Source organism: Lissotriton vulgaris, chromosome 11, assembly GCF_964263255.1.
Source record: "Lissotriton vulgaris chromosome 11, aLisVul1.2, whole genome shotgun sequence".
NCBI classification, from domain to species: Eukaryota; Metazoa; Chordata; class Amphibia; order Caudata; family Salamandridae; genus Lissotriton; species Lissotriton vulgaris.
In genome coordinates this window covers 195,194,619-195,207,842 of record NC_141699.1, presented here as the reverse complement: position 1 = coordinate 195,207,842, position 13,224 = coordinate 195,194,619, and the positions used below count along the sequence as shown (strand labels likewise).

The window sequence follows — 13,224 nt, the reverse complement described above, 5'->3', positions numbered from 1 at the left end:
CGAGGGAAATATGTTGTTCTATTACTGGGCTTTCAGTTATCCTAATGCATTCTGGGATTTGTAGCATTAGTGCCATAGATGGTTCCGCGGACCCTCAACTCGCTTTGGAAAAGACAGTATTGATTTCTGCAAAACCCACCCTGAAAACTCTACTGCACCCTCTGGTGAAACAGTTCTGAAGTAGCGGATCACACAAGCTCGGGAAAGTGGAGCCAGGACAGAGGGGCGACACAGAGTTACTGAAGGAAAACACTACTATGAAAAAAAGCAGATCGGTGCTCACAACACCTGGGCGCCTGTCAAGTGACAACATTTCAAGTGTGGGGAAGAGTCTGCTGTAGGTATCCCCTGCCCCCACCCCAGCATGCGCACGAGGAGGCAGACTGTGTGTGGGCGTGAAACAGGAGCTGCATTCATTGTTTTGTTACCAGCACCGCCATTGTGTCCATCATTTCATTTTCCATACAATTCAGTTGTTTAATAGTAAATTAGACATTGTATTTAGTTGTGTACGTGTGGAGGGGAGCTCTCGGCAAGGTACAAGCGCCCACTAAGCAGCCTGGTGCATGAGTGAAGGGCGTAGGACCTTCTCTGTGTGGATGTTCTGCTCTTTCAGTTGTGTTGTGTGTAGAGCGTCACAACCTGTATTAGGTGTAAGTGCACAAAATGTTGCTCAGTTTCAGAGAGTGAGTTGTAGTGTGTTAGTTCTGTGCATGTAAGATGATCACCTTCCTCCATTTCACTATAGGCACTGTTTCTATTTCTAGATGTTGGTGTGGTATGCTAATGCATTGTGGGTGTTCTGGCTTGCTTCTCCTGAACTAATTAGACTAATAAACCCGAAATCAATGATTGTTGTGTGAAAAAGTTAGGACAGGTGACAGTATCCAAAATGACCCAACCAATGCACATGCATTGAAGAAAGGTGCAGAGAAATCCCGTATTAGTGAAGCGTGAATTCCTAGACAGTACGAGTCAAGACAGGACCACACCTTGAGGATAACACTGTGAACAAGTGTGGTGTGTACTGGGAGTGCTGGGGATAATCTTAGCCAGTTTGAGTAGCCATCGAATAACATTTGTATGTGTGCGTTCTGTATGACTTGAGTAAACCTTAAACAGGGTGCAGAATCCTGCAGGGTTTTGTGCACTGGCATGTTAGCATATTGTTGAAAGTCATTAACACATCTCATTTATGTCTGCAAGTACATCTAACCTCCACACTGGAGCTGCTGATTAGCTATTCCATACTCTTCCTTAAGCTGTTGTGCTGATCTCATGATCTGAGGCTTCTTCAGTTCATGGTTCTGATGCCTTGTATTATTTTTTGGTCATTTTAATTTTCAGAGGGATGCATTATCACAGAACACTTGCCACATGTGTACTGCTTCTATGGAGCCCACAAACACACATGGTTGCTAGAGATGAGCGAGTTCAGGGTTGAGAGGACCTCTACTCCTATTTCTTATGGGACTATTATTTGGGCACTTCTTACTAAAGTTGTTAACTTTAACTGTTCTAATAAAAATGCATAATGAGGTCACATGTGACGAGTCTTCTTTCCTGTGTGAAAACTTCACATTATTACAGGGAAGTACGGATGGGTTGGAAAAGAAGCTACGAGTTGTCAGATTTTGGAGAAAAATCTAAACTCAGGATTTCTTTTTTAGTTTTCAGCAAAATCAATGTACATTTTAATAAAGGCTGTGTTAAGGGGTTCCATTCAAATTACAGAAAATCAGGGGTGGTCTAAAAGCACAGTGAAGTTCTTTTCAAAATCTTGCTCATTGAAGTAGTGAAGGGTCACCTGTGTGATAAGTGTGGAAAATCAGATTGCCAAAAGTTTAGGAGAAGGTTTATTTTATGACATTCTTGTGACACAATTACTCCCATTAATGTACCGAGCAGGAGACTAATCCCATCATAATATAGGGTCATGCAAGACGATAAACTTTCCTAGGTCAGTCGTAAGGAGAAGTTTGGAGAAAAACCACGCAGGCCAATTTACTGACTGTGTGTGCTCATATGCTTAAACAGGTGAGCACTTAAATTGGGGCAATTTAATATTCCCCACAGAACTTGTTTGATGCCAGTGGCATTCCATAAAATACATCCAAACAGGTTTGCAAATCACCAAAAAAATGGCATACAAGGAGTTACGGTTATGCACGTGACAGACAATTGTGGCGATCAATAGATTCTGTGAGGAGATAGTGAACATGTGTGTGTTGTTACTGGCAAATGATAGCCAAGGAGCCTAAGCATTGGTTATTGGGGCGATCTGAACGCCAAAGAAAAAAAGATTAAACAAATTTACATATTTAATCCTACTGTTGGCTCTGGCCAATGAATCCAAACTTCTGGTCACTTGTCACAGAGATTGCTCATTATAAACCAGATGGGATGGTGATCTGGTTGAAGATTTGATTGAACGGAGTAATATTCTCCCAAATGCTAGACTTCCTTCACAAAGAACAGCATGTGCTGCTCGCTAAGGCGTCTCTTCCGCAATCATGTATTAGGTCTAGAAAGGAACATGCACTGCTAAATGCTGAATTTAGAGCACAGCTGTCTATTATTAAGAAAATATACAATTGTTGTCGAATACTTCACACACATTGCTTACCCCTGAAACAGAATACCGCTATAGGAAAAAGTGCTGTATTTAAAATATATAACTAAGAATATGTATTAGAGTGACAGGGCGGATTTTGGATTTCCAATAGATCTGTAACTGATACGAATGTGTACCAAATTGTAACTGGACTACACAGTTGAATAAAAAAAACATTTAAAAAAATAAGAATAATAATATAAAAATTAGCGCTACTCATTTCACTTTCTGTTGGTACAATAACCAGTTACAGTGTATTTTCTTAAGCATTTTCTTTTTTTGTTTATCTTATGTAACAGCACAAAAAAACAATGTAGAATCTGACAGCACCAAAAGTCAGGGTGACAGAACTGGGCAGAGACAAAGCTCAAGAAAATGACAGAAACAAACCAAAATGGAAAAACAAAGGAATGATTTTGTTTAATTTATAGAAACAATTATGACATACCTGGTTATTCAAACACAGCATATGCTGCAATTGTACTGTAATGTAATAGTATTTTATAAACGGTATCAATAGTTTCTAATATGTTAATACTATTTATTGATTCTTCAGTTTAGAAGTAAACCCATCCACTGGCACAATAGACTGTTGTGCACAAACTGATGAACAAAAATATTTATCTCTGGATGAAACAAGCCTATTTTTGTCAACAAAAATGCTGCTTGTTTCCCTAGAAACGCAAAGAAGACTGACAGTTTTCTGTTTTCATATACTGCATTCATTATACTGAACTATAAAAATGAGCTACACTCTGGATAGCAACTAAAGCCTGGGTTGCTACTTTGGCGTGCATTAGAAAAAGTATACCTATAATCAAATTAGCTTGAGAACGGAAGTTTACTGCACGTTGCAATAAGTTCAGCTTCCCCAGGTAAATTACCTGCTCTTCAAATGAGTTGATCTGCCATCGGTATATTCGCAAAACCTCCAACAAGCTACTGGCATCAAGAACCTCTTCATCTGCTCCCTCTTGACTGGATAAGGCTGAAAAAATTTAAGTGATTATGCACGGAGTAAACTGCAAATATTGCATTAATTCATATATCAATATTTTAACACCCCTTCATTTAACAAAAAACAAAGTTTAACTGCCCTCTCTCAATTAACATTACATTTAAGGTAAATGAAAAAATATGGATTAAATGCAATCACCCACTTACAGTATGCATTAGTGACTTTACGATCAACTAAACAGAACAAGAACAGAACAACAAAATGAAGAAAAAAAAAAGGAAAAAAAAAATCAATCTTGGTGGGTGAATGGAACATGACCACTAGATCAGCATGCATTTGTACACGAACCAATGGGTGTGCAGCAATACTCTGCTTAGCTCACAAGGACATCCTCCACTTCAAGAGTAAGATGACAGTAATTATGCTTTCCGGAGATACTTTCATAGTTCAGGATCACATGGTTGTATCCAGTAGTGCGTCGCTGACCATTAACGTGCTTTATTCATATCGGTCAGTGGGCTGTCTTCAATTAGTAATTCTCCATGCAATCCAAATGCAAGAACTTTTTCTGGTGAGTACGAATATTTCCTCTCAGACAAAAATAGTGGGAAGATCAGACAAGCTTGCTCAGAAATGACAGAAAATAACTACTGATGCCAGAAGCTTGGGTATTGTAAACTAATGGGGGAAAGGGTTTCCACTTTGAATTCTATGGCTCACCAATATAGGCAGGCCATTCCTCGTGCGAGCCAGAGGCTATGCTAATATATTCACTAGTAACAAGGAGCTGACACCCCTCGCTGGTCTCATAATATTAGATGAAATTAAGAGGTGTCTATCATCAACATTTATTTGAATAATACCAATCACTAATTCAGTTCAAGATTTTTCCAAATTTCAAACTTAGGTGAACTTGCTGATTTACAGTTCATTGCCGATTTCTCTTGGTGATCATTAGGTCCGAATCCACAGCTAGAACGCGGAAGACCCAATAAACAGATCTTAAGATTCAGTAAGCCAGTTGTTCTAGTCACACAGTGATATTTTCGACCCCCCCCCAATATCCCATTATGGCAAAAAAAGGCCCAGATCACATCTAGGAAAAAAGGTAGATGAAGCAAGGTATATTTTGCTCACAATTGGGAATAAAGTACTTTCTATTAAAATCCAGCAACTTAAATTTGCCTATGTAGTAATTTTTTGGCGTAACTCAGGATCAAGTTCCAGTCTTCCTGTTTGTAATGTTTGCTCTCTTATTTTGAAAATGTCAATAAAGAAAAAAAAAAGTTTCAGTCTTCCTCATTCAATTCTTTTCCTATGTCCCTGGACCATCTCTCGCTAAGGTTTCCTAGTGTGCGTTTAGTTAGATCCATAAGTGGCTGATACTGTAGGGTTATTCCCCTGCCCACTTTAAATAATATGAGCAGCACAGTATGAGAAGGTGGCTTCAGATGGTTCCTCCCCAAGCCGAGTTCAGGGTCTTAGTTATTTATTCCTCCATGTGTTACAAATGTACCTGCTGTAACACTGTGTGCCAGAAATAACCAATTGAAAGGCCTAGAATGCCATGCACGTTTAATTTCCCAAATTTCTCGATCCCTGCTCTTGTCCAGCTTTCCAGACATTGGCACTAATTCGTTTCGCTGATGCCATGGGTACTCTAAATCAAACATATTTGGAAATTGTCAGCAGTTTGGGATTTTTCCACTAAATCTCTTTGGATCAAGTCAGATCTGCGGGGGTTGGATTATAGTTTCTGCTTCCTGGGGTGGGAGAACACTACAACCCTAACACATCTTCAACATATACAACATACTTTATGTTGGTTCTTAAACTGCTTTTACCTTGGATAGAGACCAAACAGGTATAAATGACACCAGGGCACACTGGGGAGAGTTTACTTATTTCTTTTTTTTTTTACAAACATTGAGCTTGTTGTATGGTTTAGGTACCACTACAAGAATGCACCACTTCACATTACAGATATTAGATGGAATTACTTTGCTGTGCTCTGCTAAAACTATGGAGTGATTGTATCAAAAACATACACAAATATACTGAATGAGATATACTCAAATCAACAGAGGATTTCAATTAATCCTCGAGAATGCACATAACTACAAATAGAGATCACATGTACATGTTTTAAGCTCTATAATCCCTCTCTAGATATTTCTTCAGGGTCTGTGAATAAACCCACATTATGAATTGTTCATAAAGTATCCAGGGTATTAAGTAAAATTAAAAAAAAACAGAACAGCATGAATAGAACAGTCTTAAAAAAAATCTGCACAACTATATTTACATCACACGCATCTATTTGTGCATATTTCTACATCAGGACCGGAGGGTTACCTTTCTCTGTTTATTTCTCCAGCTGCACCATTACAAAGGTTTTCACAAACTACATTTACCTGGAACACGGTGAAAAAACTCTGTTGTATAACCAACCATCATGGGTTGATCCTTTGAAGAGGCTTTTTGAGTTTCTACCCCCCTCTTTCTTCGCTGCTCTAGTAGCAGATAAGTACTCTTTGAATGTTGTGATAGTGCTTGTGCTTTATGCAGAAGTGTGGTTTTTTTTAATGATTTGACTTAACTCTCCCAGTTCACTGCGGGTCGGCTTTCTGATCTTTGTGCGCAGGCGGGTAATATGGGGAAACAACTCACACTGTTCAGACACGTTAGCTCCCTCATTCGATCAAATGAATCCCAGCAAACAAGGTTGCCTCCTACTCGACCCACCCTATAAGGGAAGGTGGCAATGATCCCAGAAGTCAATAGTAAGATGGACACCATTCTGACTAAGTATGTCAAAGATCCTGCGATGGAGATCGATCGCTCTTGGAGATCATGTCAGGACAAGCTCCTAGATGTCGCAGGACCCATGATGAAAATATTAGATCTGGGTAAAGCACTTCAAATTTCTCATGGGATACTCTCTCTGGTTGGGCCCAGTGAGTAATGATATTCCTGGGGTACGCCAATTACGATATTTCTACTGAGTGCCAGAGATCCTTGCTCATCAAGAAGGACCATAAGTTTGAATTCCTGCCCTCCTCGGAGTCGGGCCCTCGAGCAATCAAGGGTCTTTTCTGGGATCCTAAAACTGAACAAAAATCAAAACTGCCTATCCCTAGAAAAAGCTCAGGCATTGATTAAGAAAGTCTTTGCCCCTAGATTTTCTTTAGGGCCAGACAAGTAAAAGGACGCTCGGCTGGCCACTCCACAACTGACAGGAAATAACTACAGATGCTAGATGCTTGGCTATTACAAACTATTGTTGGGTCGGGGGTGTTCCACATGGATTTCTATGGCTCACCAATACAGGCAGGTCATACCTCATGCAAGGCAGAGTATATGCGAATATATTAGGAGGTGGTGGCCCTGCTTGCAAAGATCACCACTGCCCTAGCTTTCCTGCCCCTCAGGGGCTTCATAAACAATTTGTCCTGGTAGAAACGACAGACAAGAGACAACACCCCATGATCAAACTGAAGGAACTCAATGGGTAGGATGTACTTTGCCAAGACAAGATGGAGGCCAATCACCTACTCAGAGACATCCTAAGACAAAGGGGTTGGATAGTACTCTTAAATTTGAAGGATGTGTTCCAGATCATTCCTGTTTTGCCACCATGCCACTGATTTCTGCAGTTCATCTGGAAACACCAAGTGTTTGAATTAAAGACTCTTCCTTTTATATTCTCTGGTGCTTTACACATGTTCTGAAACTAGTGATGGAGGCTCTAATACAGAAGAAAGACATCTTAATGCCTATCAAGGTGATATCCTCATGATGGATTAATGTCAAATGAACCTGGTGGATTATCTATGGGCAGCGTTTGCCTTGTTGGAATCACTGGCTTTCATCATCAGCAGAGAGAAGTTGATGATGACCCCTTCTTAAGAGACAACCTTCCTCAGGTTCATCATAGCTGTGGCCAAGATAGTCCTCAAGATTCGGACAAAGAAGGAAGCAATTATGCAAAAAGTATTCAGATGGACCTTGCCCAAGCCCAAAACCACATTATGACAGATAGCCTAGATTGATGATGATATAAGACTAGCAAGTCTTGCTATCTTCCTGGGACCTTGGCACTACAGGGCACTTCAGAGGTTCAAGGCGGCCCATCTCACAATGGGACCGACTGCCTTACCTTAAGGCTTGGGCCCTTCCATCATCAAAGGCCAAAAGCTGGGATGGGGTGCAAAATATGGAGAACTATCTACGGCAGGGCAGTGGTCAGAACAGGAGCTGGGACTGTATATAAACTGCCTGGAGCTCTTAGCTGGTTCCTTCGCAGCCAAATGCTGGACTAAGTAGAAGGCCCAATGCTGCGTTCTGCTGGAGTTGGACAGCATTTCAGCAGTTTGCGACATCAAACATTTTGGCAGAACGAAGTATGAGATCTTGGCAACACATTTTTGACATTTCTGCTAAGAAAAGCAAGCAGCAGTTACAGAAGAATAGCTTGGGGAGTGAAAATCGGAATGGTAGGCTTGTATTCCAGACACCTATGGGACTCAAGCCTGTGGAAGCTTGCTCAAGCAGCCTTCCAGAGGATCAAAGACAGATGGGGGCCATTTTCAATTGACCTCTTTGTGTCACCAATGGACATCCATGTCTAAAGAGATTTTAGCTGGAAGCCGGACAAGGGAGCTGCATCCACAGACACTTTCCTTTGGCAGTCGAGTCAGGAGAGGGGAGATCCTTTCCTGCCATTTGGAATAATTGCAAAAACATCAACCCAGGTCCAGAGACAGAAGGTGGATACAGTGCCCATCACTTCAATTTGGAAACTGCAAGTCTGGATCTGATTATGAGGGAACTTTCTTGGGATTCAGTTATCCTCTCACCCCCAGCATCAGTACATCTAGTGAGCCTAGAAACCCTTCCACATCAGCTAGTAGTAGAGGGGAACTAGCTCTGAACGGCATGGAGGATTAACAAAGATGATGAAAAATCCTGGGCTCTTTGGAGCGGTCTGAGGAATTCATCAAAAAGGCTTAGGTTGAGAATACCGTCAAGTTATAACGATAAGTCTGGAAAGATGGGTCAGCCGGGGGATGTGACAGGTCACAGATCCTGTGCGGGCCCAGCTTACGTACACACTGAATTTCCTGTCCGAGACAGCTACAGAAGCTTACTGGTCAATATATATCTTTCGTTACGATATGTTGAGCATTGGGTGATGCAGGAAGCTGACATTAATGTAAAGTAAGGAGTCCATTCACTCAGGTGTGCGATGGCACCTAAGGACTTTTCATTAGGTGTGGGGCTGGAAGAAATGATAAATGCCACCGACTGGTCAACAGACTCCATCTTCGAAAGGTTTTATTTTAAACTGGTCATGACATGGCCCACTGGTTGCCAATAAACTTTGGCTAGCATTATCCTCGCCTCCGATTCAGATACAGAATATACAATTTCCTAGCTATCATGAAGGAAAGTTTCCATTCCATTTCCAGGTACAGAAGTGAGATTATCACTCCCACGGAATATGATTTCTCGGTTACCTCCTTTAAGGCAGTTTTTAGGGTGAGGAGGATTCCACTGGATAATGAAACTTTGTTCGGTGGTAAATCATGAAAGTATGTTATGTTGAATGCTTTGTTCTCTCTAAAATATTCCAGTTGTTGTGCATGGACTAGGCATAGGGAATGAGGGCAGGCCCGAGACAAGAGCTAGGAGGTCGTGGCCCGAGGGCACTGAGGTGGGGGGAATGTATACAGTGGGTGGCCTAAGATCACGCTCCCTGCACAGAGACCATCAGACACAGGAAGTGAGATTTGGCAACCATGTCCTGCACCCAAAGTACAAATGTACACAATAAAAAGAAAGATCTAGCAGGAAACATTCAATGATTTTAACAAGAGGCCATCTTACCATTTGTCGCCTCTGGAGGAAAGAAAGAAAACTCGCCTAATATGCATTAACAATTATCCTGAATAGATTATGAATCTCTTAACTGATTAGGGGCATTACTGTGCAAAAAAATCACTGCACAACTTATTCCATGTTCTCATTTTTAAAAATTTGGTCAAAAGAGATCTTTTATAATTTTTCAAAATAACGTAAACCATCACAAATACAATGAAAAATTCACAATATAATATTAAATAGGTGAACACGAGTAAGCACAGTGACGGATAACTTGCCCTTATTAAGGCAATAACAACAGAAATATACCGCCTTCAGGTAACAACGTGAAATCAAAGATTGCATATCAAATACATGGCTTAAATAATTGCCTTGAACAACAATATTATGGTCAAAGACCCAGTGGGTTACATATACATTTTTAGGTCTTGCCTAGCGTCACAGTGCATGCGCTACTCGCTCTACGAGATCTATTGTCGTCGAGTCAATTTCGGAAGTGCAGTGGAAGCGCCACCCATGCTTCAATTGGCACGTGTCATCCTCTATGGTAAACCCTGGCCTTTGATTAAAAGTGAGGCTTTTTGGTGTCCGTCCCGTCTCCATTAGGCCCCGCCCACCCAGACTCGATCGCCTGCTTGCGGCTTGAGACTATCTCCTTTAGTTGGTGGGTGAGCACTTTTATTTTTACATTCGCGTAATGGCGACGGCTTGTTGATATTGAAAGTTGGCTTTGGATAGATTTTAAGGGCTCTCATAGCCTCCGGTCACCTACAAGGTGTTTGTCGATATGTGCGCATTGGGTTTATTTACCGCAAGAGAAAAGCATGCTCCCAAATCATTAGTAAACAGCCCATGTAATATGATGCCTCAGCCCACGAAACTCCAGCGCTTTGAATATTAAAACTCAATGTTCGCTGCCACCGTCGTGACCAGCACACCAGGGCACAGAGGACTCTGGCGCCAAATACTGGGAGCGACCAAGTGCCTGCATGATGTTTCAGGGCACACAGAGGTGGTTCAACATGCACCGGGAGCAGAGTGCACAGAGCCTCATAGCAGCGCACTGGTGAGATCAGGGTAGCACACAGTACCCTCGCAGGGGCATGGGCCTCCAGGAATTTGTGCAACACACCAGGAACACACAAGAGACTCCTCGCAGAACACTGGTGAGATCAGGGCAGACATCAGTCAGTGCAACACACCAGGAGGCACAGAGCTGGTGCGATCACGGCAGGCATCCGCGCACACACCAGCACAGAGTCGCCTCGCAGTGCACTAGTGAGATCAGGACAGGTATCTGTGCAACACACCAGGAGGCACAGAGCCTCATAGCAACACAGTGGTGAGATCATGGCAGGCATCCGCGCAACACAGAAGGAGGCACAGAGCCTCCTCGCACTGGTGAGATCAGGACAGGCATCTCCAGGCAACACACCAGGAACACACAGGGCCCTCTTGCTGCGCACGAGGGAGATGAGGTTATTCGTGCAACACACGAGGCATTCCAGAGACTCGACGCCTCGCTGCGCACTAGTGAGATCAAGGTATTTGTGCAACACACCTGGAAGAGAGAGCACCCTCGCAGCGCACCAGTAAGATGAGGGCATTTGTGCAACACATCGAGCCCCCTCGCACTGCACCACGGAAGTAAAATCTCTACATATACCTGTATACAGAGTGCAGAGATCGGGCAGCATTCCGCCTCTGTATGAGACAGAGGGGAGCAGAGAGCCTGCCCGCAGCGCAGAAGGGAGCACAGGGCCTTAGAAAAGCACAGGTTCATAGAGCGAGCCTTATATGGGCAAAGGTCCGCGCAGCGTAGCTGAGATCACAGCGCCTATGGCGGCATACTCATGGCTTTAGGTGGACCAAGTCCTGCCACTGCTAAAAAGCAGATGCTGAAACGATCACGGATCTCTTATATGGCTCTCCAGTTTTGCCCTCACTCTATATAAAAACAAATATGTTCGTTCTGCAGCAGAGCTGTCCTTCCCTACCTTTGATACAACTTCAGAGAGACTTGTTATAATTCTTTTACAGTCTCATTGTTTCAGAAAGGAAGCTTTTCCAATATGCTACAAAAGGAAGTCATAGTTGTTGCCTATTTATCTTACGCAACTAACATCAATTGAGGAAGCCAATAGTCCTGGCTTGTTGTAGGTGTAATGTTACTTGCTGTATTATATACCTGGATGCAATGACTGAAGCAGCAAAATAGCAGACGGGCGGAAAAGTATGATAAGCACAGATTTTCGGTTTACTTGTTTTTAAGCAACGCCCTTAACTACATCGGCCACGCTTGTTTAAGAGACCCCCCCCCCCCCACCCCCCGCCCTCCAAAAGGTTTTTAATCCCACTTCAAGCCCTGGGCATGCATAAAATCGCTAAGCAGTGCAATGCAGAGCACAAAATCTGCCGAACAAAGAGGGGAGCATCGTCTCTGGGCGCGAACAAAGAGGGGAGCATCGTCTCTGGGCGCCCTAGGAGCGAGGAGAGCCTCAAAGACGCACTCCCGAGAGCATGAAGATTTTCCAGAAAGGGAAAAACCCTGGTGTAGCTTCTGGGGCCTCTGAACAACATACACCCGAGCACCAGGGCCTCACACCAGGGAGCACAGACCTATTGTGGCACTCTGGCCAGGGTGAGTGTTGGACAGGCCACATGACGGGCCGCTCTCCCCCGGCTCGACCAGGCCCGAGCCAGTCACGCAAGCACCACACACCACCATTGCACGTCCTACGTCCCCTCAGGGACACCTGCCCTCGAGCATGATAACCTCGTGGGTCCGATCCACTGCCGACCCATGCGCCCAGCCGGGGCCGCCATCTTGGACACTTCGCCACGAGGCAGCCTGGCCCCCGATCGACCTCAACCCTGGGCCTAGCCCGGCCTCAGACATTCCGGCACCACCCTCCACCCAGGAGGTGAGCGAGCTACTTGGCCAGTCAATGGGAGGAAGAGGTGTCGATGGTTCTCCCCCGGCCAGTGCCGCTCGCCCATCGCCTCCCCGGGCGCTGGCTCCACCCCCCTGCTGGGTGTCTGGACTCCCTCATCCCGGACCTCCCGACCTCCAAGTGCGAGGGTCCGGACATCAAAGCACGCCAGCCCTATAACTGGGGCAGCTCCAGAGCAGGAAGGCAGTTGTATCTTGGAGTCGAGAGACGAAAGAAGAACTCATCCTGGACGGACTACTGGCGCTGCCGTAGCTCTGTCCTGTGCACCATCATCCTGCCTGTTGGCGCTGCCACAGCCGTCGTAACCTTCATCCTTCATCGTCGTCCGGATCTGCTGGCGAGGCCGCGGACCGTTGTAACCGTCATCTGCATCGGGACCTGCTTGGCTTCTCCACGGCCCGTCGACCATCCTTCATCCATCTCGGGACCTGCTTGGCTCCTCCACGGCCCGATCAGCAAACCCGCCGAGCTCGAGGATTGAGAGCTATTGAACTCATTGGTAACTAAGACTGTCCCGCTACCCTTTTCCTCAACCAGAGATCAGAACCGAGGGGACCCCTGAGTCCAGACCTCCTTGTATCATATTGACGTAACCTAAGAATTGCATATAAAGTCTCGTTAACCTTCAATCTTGTGTGGTGTCCGTCTGTGGGGGGGAAGTTACTTATCTGTACAGTCGTTGGAGACGGCTCTCCCTGGAGACCTCTCCCCGTAACCTCGGCCGACCCTCCCGGTCCGTCTAACATTGGTGGCAGCGGTGGGATCCGAATCACCGCATAACGTACAGAGAGTAGCTCACCCCACAACGAACAACA

The 13,224-nt window shown here is 44.3% G+C and overlaps 1 protein-coding gene across 1 annotated transcript in view; it reads right to left on the bottom strand.

The window, feature by feature from the left end:
* The window catches only part of USP30 (ubiquitin specific peptidase 30), a 446,442-nt gene that overhangs the window by 395,923 nt on the left and 37,295 nt on the right, over positions 1-13,224 (bottom strand). The window contains exon 4 of the mRNA XM_086943095.1: positions 3,499-3,602. Within this exon, the coding sequence (XP_086799221.1) occupies positions 3,499-3,602 (104 nt within the window). The remainder of the gene's footprint in view (positions 1-3,498; positions 3,603-13,224) is intronic.